An 18626-nucleotide genomic window follows, 5' to 3' on the forward strand; every position below is an offset into this window, starting at 1 on the left:
GCTGACACCATTTCACTACAACTTTGAGCATCTAAAACAGCAAAAGAAATATTAAAAGTTATACATAAAGCTAGTAGATAGTGGCTAAGTAATAATTTAAATACAGTTGAATAAATTTATATTGAAATAACTTATTTATAAAGACATTCCTTGTTAAATAAAGATAATGTTCAAACTTCAAATTAGATATGATTCATAACTAATTTGATTCATATCTAATTTATATTATGAATATGATATGAAATGCTATGTGAAACCTTTATTTTCTTTCTGCATTTTATTTCTAAATGAAATATAAAATCAAAGTCTTATTTTATTATTTACTGAAAATTGTTTTAATAAAACAATTTCTTTTAAACCTACAAATTGTTTAATTATATTTTTACTGTAAAATATCTAGGTTTATAATATCAATTTATGACATAATTCAAATATTGCTAATATGAATGCTATATATATATATATATATATATATATATATATATATATATATATATATATATATATATATATATAAATATATTTATATAAATAATCAATGTACCCCTCTGTCTACCGCGATAAATCGGCAAAAATGTAAATTAGGTAACAAAAGTGCAGCAAGAAATAGGGTGACTGCTACAAAATGTTTTTCAACGAAATTTGGTAGGTGCATAGATAAATGAATAACTTAAACAAAAAATTGGATAGAAATAAAAAGACTATATCATGGACATTAATTTCACCACAGAAGTACGACCAAAATTTTGACATCAATAAACTCGTTAATATATCAAGTGAGTATAATTAAAACCAAATCGAACTAATGCTTCAACTATTCTTCTTTCTAAAAATAAACTATTTTGATAACGAACACTTAAAAGTTATTCCAAAAAGCCTTTCTCAAGCACGCTAACTTTGAAGAGACTACGAAAATGTGGCACAAAATTTAAGCACAAAATTCGGTTCCGTAAACGCGATACCTATTAATAATATATAAAAAAACAATAATATATGAATAAATACAAATAATTATTTAATATTCTATATTGTGTATATAATAATGTATAAATATGTATTATAAATATACTTATATTACCAGTATATTTAATACACATTTAATATAATTACAAATTTAATATATAATTTCCCGTTGTTTATTTAAATAATACATTACTTCGTAATTTTGCAGAACAAGAAAGTTATGATGCATTCGGCTAAAATTGAGGTTTTTTAAAGAAAGAAGGCTATATTTTCTAAAAGTAAATTCTACATAAAAAGACTAAAAAAACTAAAAATTTTTGTTATTCCTAATAGAAAAGGTGTGAAATTTCCTAATTTTCTAAAAAAAAAATCAAAATATATTGAACCTGTGTGTGTATTTTTAAATGCCCCCGAACGTCGATAATCTGCCCCCGAACGTCGATCATCTTAAAAATGATTTTAATTTGCAGGTTTTGGTCTAAACATCAAAAAAAAATTTGAAAAAAAACGAACAATATTTTGACTGTGTAACGCGCAAGTTTTATTTACAAATTAAAGTAAATTCAATATGTATATATCATTTTAAATAGGTTACATTGAATTTTTTCACTATTCGGTAATTTCCAGATCCATGGATATTAGGAAAACATATAAGCGAAAGATCGCCGTGTTAATGAATCGCAAGGTTTTAGTAATGTAAAAAAAAACACCACCATCTTGCTTTTTAGTTATACGCGCTCAAGAAATTATATTAAAACCTGGAAGGTGGAGATTTGAATTTTTTAAATCTTTAGATCTACACCAAGTCTCTGTGATGCATATAATGCTAAAAATATGTAATGTTTCCTTTAAGTTAACATACAATTTTTCGAAATTTTTTTTAAGCTTCTGAAATTAAAATAAAAAACATTTAATGAATCCCGCTGGAGAAAATCTATTATTTCATTTAAATAAAAGTATGAGCAGTTTTGAAGAGATGAACTTGATTCAAAATAAATTAATTGCTTTGAATCCAATTTAAAAAAGAAGTACAATAAAAATAAAACATGCTTACAAATCGCGTGAGATTAGTTTATTATAAATAACTTTAGCGTACTTTCCTTTGCCTCGTTGCTCTTTTGCTTCTGTAAATAACTTTTGTCTTACTTCCATTTTACGTGCACTGAAATCCTCGTTGACAAACAATTTTTCATTCAAGAGTTTCGCTTTTACAAACTTTTCCAAATTGCACTTTTGTCTTTACAATCGCTCTTTTGACTTTTTTTTTTATTCTTTTATTCTTTTAAGCCGAGTCAGAAAATTTATCGATAATCTTTATAAGCATATGCATAAGTTATGCAGCATAGCTTAGTTTTATTGTGAACGTGCATTTTTGTAAAAACGCACAAATGCCTCGCGCATTTTTACAAAAAGTTTTTAAATCATAATGCATTGCAATTTAATGTGGATGATTGTAGAGTTTGCACTGTGGTTTATTCGTTTGTCTCTGGGTGCGTATTCACAAAACTTTCGTAATTCTTTCGTAAGTTACGCAAACCATACGTTCGTTTTTGTTTTTTCTTAACTATTTAGTATTCACAAATATTTGCGTAAAGCTAAGGCTGCGCAAGCGTTACGCAAACCTTGAGCATAAACTTTCGCAAAAATTATATCAAGCTTTTTAGTTGAGTTGAATTATGTCAACAAATGAAAAATTATTGCTCTAAATTTGCAACTTAGGTAGTGAGTATTTTAAACTCTTTCCCTACACCTTTAAAATTTAATTGTAACATAAATGTAATGTTAACATTTAAAAAAACTGTTTTTGTTCATCTTTTAACTAAAAGTATAATTATTATACTTTTGCTACACGTATAAAAAACATTTGTGTCAAAATACATCTTTTTGAAATAAATCAAAAACGTGATAGGCGTTTTAGTAATTCAGATTAGATTTAAATAGTTAGATTAAATAAATAGATTAGGAAAATACATATTAGAACCCATATATAATTAAATAAACTTAAATTGTTTTATTCAATACAAAACCATTAAAATGCGTCAAAGTCTACGATTAGCAAACAAATAGTTTTTTACAAAAACTCTTCTTTCCTTACCAAGTCGGGTTTGGTTTGTCAGTCTTGTTTGGTTTGTTAGTTTGTTAGTCAGACTGATTATCATCTTCGTTATCATCATCGTTATTGATATCAAACTCAACTGGATTCTCTAATCCTATTGAATTACACATATTTTCAAGTAAAACACAGGTAAAAATTGTACTGCAGCACATTGTTGGAGTATACTGTAGCGCTCCACCACTTTTATGTGAGCACCTCCAACGATTCCTATGATGTCCGATGCATTGCTCCACTTCGCTACGTGCTTTTCGGTGAACTCGGTTAAAATAAATTTTATCTGGTTATGCTGGCACACTATATGGAGTTATAATTACAGATGAAAAGCCATATCAAGAGTAACCAAAAAAAAATGCCTGCAGTTGGATCTAAATCTAGCGTCTGTTTAAGAGTAGAATTTGCAAAAATAAATGCATTATGGCATGAACCAGGATACTTAATCACAAAGTCTCTAAAGTTACTATCTGGATCACCCAGTGGGCATTTGGACGTCCAATGACGTCCAGGGGACGTCCAAATGGGATCTAGGACGTCCATTTCGAACGTCTAATGGACGTTCAGTAGACGTCCAAATGAAACACCTTTCGTCCGTCTATAGCGGTCGTCCAAGGACGTCCTTTTAAATCACTTTTTGGACGAATTGAGACGTCCGGCGGACGTCCAAATTCGTCCAATATAGACGTCCGTTCAAACGTATGGTCGTCGTATTAAGGCATGACACCGAAATCTAGCAATAATTTCTTTTTTCAAGTTAAAAATTTATTTACTTGTTTCAATGTTATAATACATGCCATAATAAAAAAAAAATTGAAGAATTTTTATACTTTTTAATTCCTTCTTTTTGCAATTTCGGCATTCCGTGTTTTAGCAAGTCGCCAACAAGTGTCTCATTATTGCCCACGTCAAAACCATCTGTTTCTGAGATGAGCGCTTCTAAAACATGCGAAATTTAGAACTCTTTTCATTTATACTTAAATATTATAATGACTTTTTTGTTCTTTATAACAAGACTTGATAAAAACTTTAAGTTAATAACAATGCAATTAGATGTGTAAACTAACTTACTTTTTAAACATTTGTATAGCGCTGTGGCCACGAATTTTCGTTTTCCTTTTATCTCATCTTTACTGAAGCAGCTTTGTAAAGGTAGTGTCATTATGCTGTCTAACACATTTTCAACTAGTCGACGTGGCGTTGAACCACCAACGCCCTTAATCTGTGTAATCTAGAAACAATAAAAACTTTATTTAAAAAAAAAATCTAAACTAATCTCAATCTTGTGTCTATTTGAGTAAAGACAAAAATCATTGTAAACAAAATTGTTAACTTTAAAATAAAAAATTTAGCTTTTTTAGTTTTGAGTTTTATTTTTAAAACACAAAACTAAAAGGTAATATTTAAAACTAATGATTAAATTTACTTTTTCTATAAGGTGAATTTTGAGGTGTATTTTGCTAAACCTAGCTGCTTAACTGGAGTTTAATCCATTTTCTTCCTCATCAAACCTTTCCATTGTATCTATTGGTTTTGTTAAAATATCGGCAGCTGCCAACCCACTAGGTCCCGCATCATTATTTTCAATTAGCTCAAGACGATCAAGGTTATTCTTTTGACTCTCCTTAACTTGATCAAATTGACTTGTTAGTTCTATGAAAATTGCATATTGAATATTTGAAAAGTAAAGCGAAAATTTAATTAAATATTAAATTCATGATTTTTCCAAATTGAAAAAATATTTATTATTAATTGCAACTATTGAATTAGATTTAATTACAATTAATTATAACAACAAACTCTTAATTCTGAAACTAAAATGAATTAAAAATATTATTATCAATATAATACAAAAAAATGAAACAGTTTTCAAAAATGAAAAACAGCTTTGATAAAATATATTCAAGTAAATACAAAAGTACTCACGCTTGTTTGGCATTTCTTTAAAAGAAACTCCACCATCGCTTATATTTGAATGTTTCCTTTTTAAATTACATGTTTTAAAATCAAGTTGAAAATATAGTTAAACTTTTATTCTGAAAATATAGTTAAAAAAATATACAGTTTTTCTGAAATATCATTAAATGCAACCTCGTCACCTGTATTTGAACATTTATTGCTCAGCTTATGAGTAAATCCACTGTTCATAGATTCATTAAAATCAAAAATGAAGTCTAGCTCTGGACTAGGTGCTCGAACTACTTTTGATTTTCTGACAGGTTTCCCAACATTTTTGTCAATAGACAAGGCATCCATTTCATAAAAAATCAAATTGGTTTCCCCCTATATCGAATAATAAAACTATTATAAGTTATTTTAACTTAGTAGAAAGTGATATAACCTCACTTGTTTTCTCACAACTACCAAAAGATAAAAAAAATTTAACTCCTGGACTGAACTACGCACTAAAATTCCTTATGCTTAATCCCACAATTACCATAAAAAAGGCTGACAAGGGGGGTATTTGTATTTTAGACAAAACGGACTATAAAGACATGATCTCTCTACTTTTATCAGATAAAAACACATATGAACTACTTTCAGAAAATCCTACAAAAATTATAGCAAGAGATGTTAAGAAACTCATTGACTATATGTTTCTTTATCATATGATTGATAAAAAAACAGCGGAGTTCGTTCGTCCTAAAATACCTCTTCTTACACCCCTGTTTTATGGCCTTCCTAAAGTTCATAAAATAGGCATTCCCTTAAGACCAATTGTTTCTGGTTGTGACGGACCAATCGACAACTTGTCGTTCTTTGCCACAGATTTAATCAGCCAGTTGCTGAACAATTACCACTCGAACTTCTTTTGATTTTTCTTACGGTTGATACAAAAAAATTATGTATACACCCAATAATTTTTTTATAAAGAGAAATTTTTTAAATAATAAAAAACATAAACCGTGATTTTCTAAATAATTTTCTGTTTGAAATTGAAGCATCTGGTTGCATGTCTCTAATGCTACAGCTTCCAAAATAAATTTAATAAACTTTTACTCTTTTGTATCATTTGGGTGGGAAATAAACAATACATTTGTTTAAACTAACCCAATGAGATGGAACCACTGTCTTGGTTGGTAGACCTTTTTCAGATATAATCTCAGTACTAAAAAGCCTGAGAATAAAAAAAGAACATAATAAACAAATCAAAAGTACATACATATTACATTACTCTTAAATATCTTTTTACTTTTTTTAAATTAGAAACATAAACCAGTCAATTATGTTTACATATAATCTTAACGTCAGATTTTTTAAGTTTTTTCAAACAGATTAATAATAAAACCAAAGTCAGTATATTTAAATATATCTCTTCTCATGAAAAAGGTTTAGAAGTACAAAATTTTAATATAATTAAAGGTAAGTATAGTTTATTAGGTTGTTTTTTTTCAGCCCAAATTTACACAATCTAGTAATGGTATGATAACTTGATCATTTCCATGTGGTAAGCAGACACATTTTTTCCATTTTATATTTGTACAAGTTGCTTGATCTGACCAAAGTGTATCTTTACTTATTAGAAATGTTTGAAGAGTCTTAGAAAAAACAATATCTTCAAAAAAATTATTAAGTTCACTCTTTTTGTACATCTTGCATACACATCTACCATCAAGCAAAATGTTATTCACAAACCATATACAATCTTAAGTATTAAACCAAGAGTTAGTAGGTCCATTAAACTTGGTAATAGGAATTGTTTTCTCAGAGTAAGTATCTTTAAATTCATGAAGCCTTTTAATTATTTCTCTTAATGGATTCTGTTTACCACGTACCATTCCTTTTAAAGTTTTCAAATAATTTTCAAATTGAAAACATGAAAAAACATCAAGAGAAGATTGAAAAAATTCAACATAATCAGAAAGATGCTTGAGGTTGTGTATACTGTATACAGTGAAAGTATTACCATAATGCTCATTTGCATCAGTAACAAAATAATTTAAAAGTTGCCTTGTTGAATTTAGATAACTGAATCGTAAGATGGTTTCCTCTTCACGTAGCATGCGTATTGCAAGGGCTAAACTCAAAAAATGTTTGTATCTTTTTGGTTCCTGAACATCCGTCAGTACAACAATGCCTGTGTATAGAAGAAAAGTTCTAAATTCAGTAGCCTTCCACCGATTAGCTTCAGTTAGTTCACGTGATTGTCTAGCAAAATCTGAAGGTAATTTTGCTTTTAGTTCACTAAAACAATGACATATCTCTGTCAGATTTGCAGAAGCCAATCATCCAGAGAATATCCGTGGATATCCATCCTTTAAGTACAATAAAATACGACGCATTACTCCTAAACAAACTAGATGCATATATACCAATGGAAACTGTTGAACAAGATCTAGTTCTTGAATTTTATACAATGGAGTCACTTTGTGCTGATGAGATCTGTTTAAATTATCTAGTTGAGCATACTGGCCCGAACGTATCCCATAATCAGTTCTTTTTAAAACCAAATTACTATTAGTTGTACCATAAACTATACAACTTTTAACAGAAACCCCAGCCTCATCACATCTCTCACAGGCATCAGGGCTTGTAATGAAGCGAGCGCGATCGCGCTCCGCTCGTAAAACGCGCCCGTAAACGGTATTTTCAAACGTTCTATGCGCGATAAACAACGCTCGTTCAGCTTATAACGAGCGTATAAAATAACGCTCGTCCAATAGTTCAGGATTATTTTTTTATTTTCACAAAATATTTAAAAAAGATTTTTTATTAAAGATATTCAATTATCAAAGCACTAATATAAAATAAAAAGAGCACCAAGTCGTTCTCTTTTGCACCAACGTAATGAATGAGCAGTTTGAAGTCGTTAATAGTTACTAATTTTAATAACGGAATGTGCACGTGGAAACATAATGTGAATACAAAAATCCGCAAATAAAATAAGTATAGAAAATCAGAAAACCATTATAAGAAACTTGAAAATGCAGAGTATTTTTAATCTCGTGAAAATATCATGTAAGATTTATTAGATTTATTGTTTGTAATACTCCACACATCGTTTATAATAAAAATAAATATTAATAATAGAGTAATTTCTAAAATTAGTTTTTGTTCATAATATCGGTTTTTTATTAACTATTATTTATTTTAACTCAAATTTAGAACGATTCTGTTGTTTAGAATGTTCGCAATCAAGGACATTAGAAAAGGAAACAATGTAATGATGTCAACATTTATTAAATGGAAAGTTGAAGAGGTAATAGGCTTTAGAACTGAAATTACCAACGGAACTACATACGTTATTTAAATTTACTGCAAAGTTTGTACAAGAAATAGAGAAGCGGTATTACAAGGTTGTAAAGGTTTGATACGACAATGTGCTTTACGGTTTATCGATGGAACGAACTTTGTGTCGATCCACACAATTCAAAGACATTTTGAAACATCTTCTCACCTTACTGCAATAAGGTGTGAGAGCGAGAAACCCTCAAATGAGCGATGTGTTACGTCAACCGATGGAATACAAAATACAAAATCCTCAAAGGTAATTAATAAATTATTACCTTTGAAATAAAGATTTTTTGTTCTTATTTACCAGATTCTAATATCTTAATTTTAGGCTGCGCTAAAGCGTCGTTTGTTGCAGGCTTGATCAGGAAGTCGGGTGATCGTACACCATTAACATATTTTGGTTTGATTATTCGGCCATCAAGCATTTACACATTTGCAAATACTCGATGATGTTTATGTTAAATTTTGATATTTAATTATTTTTAAAACGCGCTGAAAAAATTAAACTAAACTAAGAGAAAGTTAAAAAAAATAATAACCTAAAAATAATTTGTCAATAAAAGAAAAAATTAAACGTAAAAAAACTTAAGACACTTTTTTTTTAACAACAGCGTTCTTTTTTTTTTTTCAAAATTATTTTTATAACGACGCAGTTGAAACGTGCGTTTATTACTAATGACACTTACGTTGCATTAATTTAAGTTCGTTAACTCTTTTTAATTATTCATTTAACCGTAACATTAAAAAAAAGTCAAAAATGATTTCACTTTTTTTTTTTATAAGAAACCAGTTTATAAGAAACTAGTACTAGGAGCCTCAAAATCTTAAGAAACTTTTAGTACTAAGTAACTTTTCAATAAGAAACTTATTTATAAGTTCGATGAATATTTCCTCATTTTTCACTAAATATCTCATCAACATTACTCGAAGTTAACATTACCTACAATGGAGAACATCAGTTTGAATAAGAATTTAATTTGATTGGTTACTTATATAAAAAAAAACGTGTACTTAACCTAAGTTAAAAAAGCTCGAACGTTTTTTCCTTAAAAAAAGCTAAATGAAATTGATGTTTATAAAATATATTATAGAGTTATAAAGTTTTAAACTATGATTCAATTAAGATTGGTACTGCATAACGTAAAAGTTTGAGGAAATAGTGTACTTCTGTAATTGTGATATTTTTTTGTTTCTTAGATACAAGCGTCAATATCGTTTTCGTTATTTAAAAAACGGATGACGTTAAAAAAACGGATGACGCGTATATAAGACTTGTAAACTGCGCCTATGAAATGGCCCTTCTGCCAACTATGCCGCACAAAAACTTTGCTGTTATTGTAAGTATCAATATGTTGACTATTTTAAACATATTAGATAAAGTATTGAATAGTTGGTTCAAATAAAAATAGTTCGTATGTTTCCAACTTTGTAAATTTTACTAATCTATTGTAAATTTAACCTTGAGTCAAAAAATATAATACCTCATTTACAAAAATGTTTAGGTAAAGAGCTGTAAGATCAATGGTGTTAAAATGATCAAACGTAACAAAAATGGCGCTAGCGGGCGTGAATTCGTAAAATGCATTGCGATGGCTGTGCGTGAAAAATGTTCCAATATCCTGAAAGAAGCTCAATTCTTCTCAATTTTGTGTGATGCTAGCCAAGCTCGAAAAACAAAGAAAGAAAAAGAGTTAGTTTTGGCAAGAATTGAAAGATGTGGTTCTCCTTTTTATATGGTTCTGGATCTATTTGATATTGATAGGTTTGGCGGAGGAGAAGCAGACTCCATTGTCAAGGGAACCAATAACATTTTTGAAACCGGGGAATTTAAACTAGACTCCAGTTATTAAAAAAATAAATTAGTATAACATCCGATGGTGCAAGTGTAAACTTTGAAAAATATAGCGGTGTCATAACGCAAATAAAGGCAGAAAGGGAATGGCTACTTCCAGTCATTGTGTCAACCACAGAATCTAACTGGCAGTTAAAGAGGTTTTTTCCGAGATCTCCAAATTAAAAAAGTTGATGAATTTTACAATACAAATTTTTATCTGCTTCGAAACTCGGGGAAAATAAAACAAGAAGTAATAAATGCATCTGCAGCTTTAGGTAAAGTTTACCGCAAAGTTTGCGGTAAAACGTTGTGGCTTAAAACCATAATTTATATTTTAGTTTATCATTTTATTTTCCAAGAACTTGGCTCATAGTGAAAACACATGACAAGATTACCTTTCTTACATTATCTGGGATTTTTCTAAGATAAATGTAAACTATTCAATTTTTAAATATTAAACTAGATTAAATATTTTAGGTACTACGCAGTACACTCTACCGAAACTAACAGGAACGAGGTTTGTTGGCCATCATATAATAGCTTTTAAGAATTTATTGGAATCCTGGCCAGCTTATATAGTGGCCTACAAGAACTACGTAAATGAACGGAAAAACCCTATAACTACAAGAGCAAAGGGGCAAGGGTTATTAAAGAAATTCAAATCATATAACTTTCTTTGCACTGTTGCCGTTTATCATGATTTGCTAGAGCTCAATGTACCAGCATCGAAAGTATTTGAAGCAAATGAACTGTTGCCGCATGAAATTCTAGCTAAAATCAACCAAACAAATTTAGAACTGGAATTAAAGCTTGAAGAAATCGATACAGATTTAGAATTTTTAAATAGCAATGGATCACGTTACATGGTTATTGAGGGCAAACATAACTTACCTGAAACACTGTCTGGTCAATTTAGTAAAGCTGGCGACAAACGAAAACACCCCAGTAATAGAAAGTATATAATAGTAAACTTAGATATGACTTTGGTTGACGTAGATCAAGCATTATGCTTAGTCAGAAACATTAAAAGAAAGGTTATACCCAGACTTATAAATACGTTAGACAGCAGGTTCACAAGCATAAAGGAAGAGTCTGAGATTTATCACGCCATGCGGGTCATCGACCCGCAGAACTGAACTGACAACAAAGAGTTTGGCTCGGAAGAAATAAAGTTTTTGTCCACGCACTTTAAAACACCATTGAAACAATCCAATTTTAATGAAAAGTTAGTTTTCCAAGAATGTAAACTATTTTTGATTCATTCAAGAACCAATCTTGAAGCAATTGTACGCAATCGCCAGACAAGAGAAATTCGGAGGTCGACGTTTTTGTACAAAAAGTCAAAGTTGCCTAATTTATTAAAGTTATATCGATTATCTTCGCAATTTCCGGATCAAACTCAAGCGTGGAGCGAATGTTTAGCACAGTAACTAGCATATTATCAAATCAACGTTTATCTATGAATCACGACACTCTAAATGATAGCATTATGATATTAGGAAACCATGGAAGCTGGTCAAAAGAAGAAATAATCTTGATTAAAAAGCGAGCAAAAGAAATTTATTTGAATAAAAGACTAGTGGTTCAAGTTGATGATGATCCAGTTGACTATAAGAAAACAGCAACAACATTAATTACATATCAAATTTTTGATGACGATGATGAAATTGACAGCGTTGATGAAGACATGACAGATGAATTAGCTGCATTCAGTTTAGACAATATAGAAGAGGAAACACCGTTGGCAACAGCTGAGGGGAAAATCTGTTATTTAACTTAATGAATAGTTTTTAAAAGAGAAAATTTTCAAATTATTCTTGTGTTTTTTTTTTAAGACAAAAAAAGCGTAATTTTAGAAAAAAATTAAATAGTTAATTTGAATAAAAAATATCAGGAAATATAAAAACCATTAACCGTTAATTAAGTTTACAGCATAACATTTTAAAATACATACATCAAAACAACGAAGCAACCCTAAGTCACTGAGTTATACTTCAATACTAAACCAATAAGAAGTTGCATTTTTGTTTGATATTATTTTTTTATAACATAAATGGTTAAAAATAAAATCGCGATCTGACAATATACATGAAGTTTTGGAAGTATAAAATCTACTTCGTTGAAGTAGTTTAATGAGTGTGATACTAATTTAAACATTTTTTGACGAAAGAATTATGTAACAAATAAAAAAAAATATTAAAAATAAAAAGTTTTTTATGAGCATCGCCTTCAGCAATTTTCATGATCGCGCTTGCCGACGTTATCTCGAGCGCACATAATCACGCTCAATGAAAACATATTCTAATTTTACGAGCGCGATATAACACGCTTGACGATTTTCTATATCTCAAGCCCTGAGGCATGGTAACCACAATGTTGTACATTACCCTTCAGAAGACTGCGTACAGGCGAATCACATGGAATTGCGAAGATTGAGACACAATAGGATTTACCGCATAAAATAACTGTTTTATTATGCAGCTCTTTCAGCTCATGTGCAAAATTGTTTAAAAAACTCAATAGGATTTGGTTTTTCTGACCACCATAAAAAGCAACAGTAAAAGGTTGAAAAACAGAAAATTGAGATGTAATAGGTATGCAATTGGTATATTAGTTAATTGGTATAACTGGTATCCCGATGATTTAAAAATTGGGAGATCATCTACATTAAAGAGTAGCTTAAATTCATGACAGTTAATTGCACTACACCTTAAAATTGTTTCAAGGTCTTCCTTTATGCCAATGTATTTATATTCATCTTCATTCATTTCGGTTGTATCAACTTTGTTCAATGTTCCTAAAACTGTCCTTGAATCTTTTGGAAGTTGGTGCCCATAATTTCTTAAAATTGTTAATAAGTCATTAACACATTCTCGTGTAGTTTGATGCTGTAATACCCAAATACAAATGTCTTTTATAAATGATTGGATATTATCCGTTAAGTCAAAAAACTTATTATCTGAAGGATAAATAAAACTATCAAAACTTTGGGAAACACTATTTATTTTGGGCTGATGATCACAATCTGATTCATTCTCACTTTCTGATTGCAAGAAACAACCACAACTAAAAGTTTTAATAGCTAAGTTTTTACCAAAATTTGAATCATTTGTTGGTGAATCAATACATTGTGAGATTGCATACACATGACAACGGTTTTTAGGCCAGTTAGTTAAACGCATCCTAAAAAAACACTTTGCAAATAATAAAATTGTGTAAAACATACATATAAAAAACTTATTTAAATGGAGATAAAGTGGTATATTTATTTTACTCAATTTGTAACTAATATTATTATTATTATTATTAAAAGCTTTTGCATATATGTGATATTAATTTATTTTTATACTGTTGAAATGAAAATTTAAGAAAAAATGAAGTTGAAATTAGTTGAAATTTAAAACACATTTTGAATTAAATATACATTATTTAAATTAAATATATCTTTTGAATCTTACCTCTAGGACTCCTAGACATAGGATTATTAGAGAATACTAATATATATATTTTGATTAAGTACTCTAAAACTTCAAAGACGAAAAAAACATGGAAGCTGTCTATAAAACATGTAAATAATTAGAAGTTATTTTAGTCTACTAGATTAAAATATTTATACGAAAACTATATCATATAGTTTTGAGTATAGATATTTTATTCTAATAGATTATTATATCAGTTGGTATTTTAATCTAGAGATATCACTAGAATTATACCATATATTATACTAATATAAAGCTATAACTATAGACTATAAAACAAAGCTAAAATAAATGTTATTTTAAAAACTTTATATACTCTATACTTATATAGTTTTTCAACTAACATTTACAATAAATGCTAATAAATTTAGCTTTGTTTTACTGCAAATTTACTTTTACCTTTGATATTTTTCACTTGAATCTCCTTGAAATCTTTTTGTATACGTCTTGCGTTCCATTATTAAATTTTGCAGAAAGACAGAATGATCAACTGTAAGTAATATGGAATGTAGGAAGACAGAGTAACCAATTACAATTGAAACGTTACTTACCAATTACACTTTGAAAAGTGCCTGATGACAGGAGTCTAAGTGATACTAACACTTTTGATTCTGAATATATTAGGTTATATCTTGCAGTCAATGGTGAAAAATCATCATGTAGAGTTGTGATAATGTCATTTATAACAACTTTTGAAAAACGAAACTTTTGACGAAATTCCACATCTCTATAATCATTCAAAACAGCACGTTTAGTTTCACGCCAGTTTTGATGTTGCCCATGTGCAGGTAGAATTATTGGAATATCCGTTTTAAGTAAATGATATTAGAGTATTAAATAAAATGTAAATAGTGTTCCATAAATCTTTATTATACTAATGTAAATCATAAAATAAAAAATTTTTGATTCAGAAAAAGTTAGCAGAACAACGTCTTTTTATTATCTTTAAATAAAGTTATTTTATATTAAAGATTTTTACTATAATTATTGATAATATTGCAATATTTTGATTCAACTATAAACTTCTTGACTTACATTTTTCATAACTTTTTTTTTAATAATTATGTTAAAGGTAATAATTGAACATAAAATATATCTGACAGTAAATAGAAACATAAATATATTGAGAGAATAAATATATAGTTTTTGGAAACTAATTCTTTAAGTTAATACATTATAAATATGTTTTAATAACCATAAAGTTACTAAACCTAACATTGTAACGAACATAAGTTTATTTAATTTCATATGAGGACTAGTATTAAGAATAGATCTATGAAATATGCTAGTTCTAGTGTAGAAGAAATAAGAACAGCAAATCAAAAGCATACACAAAATCAATAAATAGTTTCTTTTAGTCAACATAGTTTTATTACAGTTATTTTATTAACAAATTATTTTATCACCATTAATACAATTTTTGTTTCAAATTGTCTTGAACCAAAAAACAGCATTTTTACTTTGACTCCAGAGTTTGCATTTTATTTTGATGCAGAGTTTGCAAGGAAATGTTTACAAAATAATATTTTATTAGGATTTGGAAACTCAATACAACTCTACAAGAATAGATTGTAGATTTACTGCCAAAGCGATTTCGTTAATTTACTATACCTTTATTTGTAGAAACATAAAAAAGAAATATTATTCTAATAATCTAAAAGTTAACATTATTAGTTTAAAAAAATTAACATTAAATAGTGTTAAATAAAACATTTTAACATATTAAAACGTTATAATTAGCAACATTTTAACAGATTATGCATAATGAATCGGTAACAATTACCTTAAACAACTTTGTATTAAATCTTAACATAACATAATAAATAAATCAACATAAGTTTGCTGCGCAAATATTTACGCCAAAGTTAAGGTAGCACCTACATAACGTGAATTTTCTTGTGTAAATCGAGCTGAGCATTTTCTTAAAATGTTTTGTGAATACCGTTAAACTTATGAAAAATCTTTCGCAAGTTTTTTTGCAAGCGCAATAGTTTTGTGAATACGGAATTAAGAAGTTTAGAACTTACGTAAAACTTACGCCGAATTTACACAAATTTTTGACTTACAAAAGTTTTGTGAATACGCACCCTGCTTATCTAATATAATTGATCATTTATAATCATATACAGAAAAATTCCGTTAACTCGAACCTCCAATGGACCAAAGAAAGCGGTTTGACTTAAAGAGTATTCGACTTAAGCAAAGTAAAACAACTGTTGTGGCTTTCAAAGGAATAAAGAAATAGTTCGAAATAATAACAGTTCGAGTTAACGGGTTGTTCAACTAACCGGGAATTAATTGTATTTATTTTACTTTTTATTTTTATTTTTTCTAACTTTAATTTTTTAAGTTTTAGGTGAGTTATTAAATTTTAAAGTGTTGTATGACAAGTGCTATTTTAAAGTCTTAAACAATTAATAAATGACCAATGCCAAGGTAGATAGTAAAAAAGCAACTACTGCAAAAAGAAAATAAGTCATTATTTCTACATATTTTAACAATAAACGTATATTCCCAGTGGGCACAATTACGTTTTGCAAAAGTTTAGTAAACGTTAAATGGTTGCTTGAACGACGATTGTTTAAGTAAAATGATCAAAAAACGTTTTAATAGCAATTTTTTATCGTTTGATTTATTATTTTACGGGGTCTTTAAAAAAACCTTTAAAAAACGTTTTTTATAAGCTAAAAACGGCGCACTGTGCATGTGCAATTTTATTTAAATTATGGAGTTGGCGAAAGAAACTGGACTTTGATCAAAATCACGATTTCGATCAAAGTCCACTTGTATTTATGCGCATATTTGCTTGAGGTATAATTATGCCGTTTATAATTTTAAATGCGCGAACTTTAAAGAGGCTTTTAAAGGAACGCAAAAATTGAAACGATTAAAAATGGATGTGGAAATGGATATGGAAAGGTAGTTTTAAAAATTTATGTAGGGCTTTGATTAGTTAATTTAACAAAACATAAATAATTAAAAAAAAAAGAGTAAATAGGCTAAATAGTATTAACGATTTGTTTACTAAATATTAAAACAATATTATTAAAAAAATTTTGAATGAAAGTTTTCAGACATAATAGTGTTCTTATTATGATTATTATTGTTATTATTGTTATTATTAATAATACTATTATTGTTAATATTATTATTATTGTCATAACTGTTATTATTATTATTATTATTACAATGCAAGGAGTAAACCTTCTGGAACAGAACACGAGTAAAAGTTCTGCTATAGGCAGATCAGGGACTTAGTGTCGGTTATTGTTAATTATATATACCTAACGTTGATTGTTGTTTTGGTCAAAACTGTTCTTACAACTTCAAACACTCTTTAAAAACACGAACTGTCCAAACCATTCCATTGATTGACAACTCTGTTTGTAAAAGAGTTGCGCCGATGTGCACAGTTTTTTGCAATTTCGCTATGTTAGCGTTTACGATGGCCTCCTTGTGAAGCAATAGTTTCTGGGGTTCAATGTACCAGTTAACATGGTCTAATTTTTTCTCATTTTTGTACTACTGAATGCAATCTGCAAGCGTTCTTTTTAGTAGTTAGATTAATCAAACTTTTTAACCAAGTGAGAGACTTTCGTCGCCCTTTGTTGAACAAGCTCAATGCATTTAATATCTTTTTTTAAGCAAGCACTAAATGCAGGCACAGCAAACTCTAGGTGAGGTTTAATGTAGGTTATTTATAAATTTTTCCAAAGGTTTAAATCCCAACTCAGGAAAGCGCTTTTCTTACATCCAAGATAGTGTTGGCTTTAGAAGCACATTTTGATGCACGCGTTTTCCAACTGAGGGTAAATGTATTTGTCACACCAAGGACACATTCGGAGTCTAATGATACTAAAGCATAAATAGTTGTTCCAAAGGATATATTGTAACTATATTAAGGGTTACCGTAGCCGAAATGCATAACATTTATCAACATTTAGTTTCGTAAGCCATGTTTCTGTCCAAATTACAATTGGATTTATTTCTCTTTGTAATTTTTGGGAACCTTCGTCAATTAATATTTTGGCTATTAATTTAATGTCATCAGCATAAAGCCTAAAGGAATAATAGTTTGAAACATTTAGATGATCGTTTGTGTAGATTTTAACAACAGTGGTCCAAGCACACTTCCTTGTGACACGTCGCTGGAGACATCGGCCCAATTTGAAATGCTTTCTCCAAGCACAATACGCTGTTGCCTATTTTGTCAAATGCTTTGTCAAAACCTAAAAAAACTACATCAGTCCATTGTTTTTTTAAGAGTATTGTTGTAACTTCATCTAGTATTTTCAATAAATTAGTAACACAACCTTTATTGCGAACAAATCCGTGTTGTTGTTTGGCTATGAGTTTATTTAAGCTAAGATGGTTCATGACTGTTTCTTTTATGATTTGCTCCAAAACCTTACATCGAATTGAAGTCGAGAAAGTCAGGCGGTAGTTTTCTGGGTTCCACTGATTTGTAACGGTGTCACATTGGTTAATTTTTAAATTTCAGGGATAACTCCTTCATGTAAAGAGTTTGAGGACTTTATAAAAAGTGGCTTGGAATATTCTAAGTGACGCTTTTTTTTGCATGGGTAAACTCCATCAACCTTTTGAGCATTGTTAATTTTAAATTGAATGGACGTTTACTAATATCTTTAATGGACAGCTTTGGAATCCTTATATTTGGTGATGTGCGATTCTCAAAATGTGGCGCCAGTACTTCATTTGATATTTGAATTAATTGTATGATGTATTGTTCAGATTTGTAAAATGGACGATGATACTAACTGTGTTAAAAACATTAATGAATATCAAAATTTGTAAGTTGTTTGACGATTACCAGGTTCAGCACTCTTAGTTGGCGGTGCATTTGCACTTAAAAATGGCCTTGATATTTTTTGATTTAAATATGTTGTATTGATGATTCTTTTTGATCTTTTGAAGCTTGAAGATAATAATTATCAAATTTATATATACTATTCTTTTCAATTAATTTATATAAAATTATAAACATGTA

At 29.0% G+C, this 18626-nt stretch overlaps 1 protein-coding gene across 1 annotated transcript; it reads left to right on the forward strand.

Moving 5' to 3' along the window:
- Positions 1 to 9597: 9597 nt before the first annotated feature.
- Positions 9598 to 11400, forward strand: LOC136083002 (uncharacterized). Its single transcript, XM_065802414.1, has 4 exons — positions 9598 to 9642; positions 9808 to 10067; positions 10296 to 10414; positions 10617 to 11400. Exons 1-4 carry the CDS (start codon positions 9598 to 9600, stop codon positions 11273 to 11275), a joined length of 1083 nt encoding a protein of 360 aa, XP_065658486.1. The 3' UTR covers positions 11276 to 11400.
- Positions 11401 to 18626: the final 7226 nt, after the last annotated feature.

This window comes from Hydra vulgaris, chromosome 08 (assembly GCF_038396675.1).
Source record: "Hydra vulgaris chromosome 08, alternate assembly HydraT2T_AEP".
In the NCBI taxonomy this organism is placed as follows: Eukaryota; Metazoa; Cnidaria; class Hydrozoa; order Anthoathecata; family Hydridae; genus Hydra; species Hydra vulgaris.

Excerpts from the sequence above, each read along its gene's own strand:
- LOC136083002 (XM_065802414.1), top strand. The coding sequence starts at position 9,598 with ATGGCCCTTCTGCCAACTATGCCGCACAAAAACTTTGCTGTTATT. Across the intron at positions 9,643-9,807 it reads ACAAAAACTTTGCTGTTATT|GTAAAGAGCTGTAAGATCAA; the intron begins GTAAGTATCAAT and ends AAAAATGTTTAG. Across the intron at positions 10,068-10,295 it reads GATCTATTTGATATTGATAG|AGGTTTTTTCCGAGATCTCC; the intron begins GTTTGGCGGAGG and ends TGGCAGTTAAAG.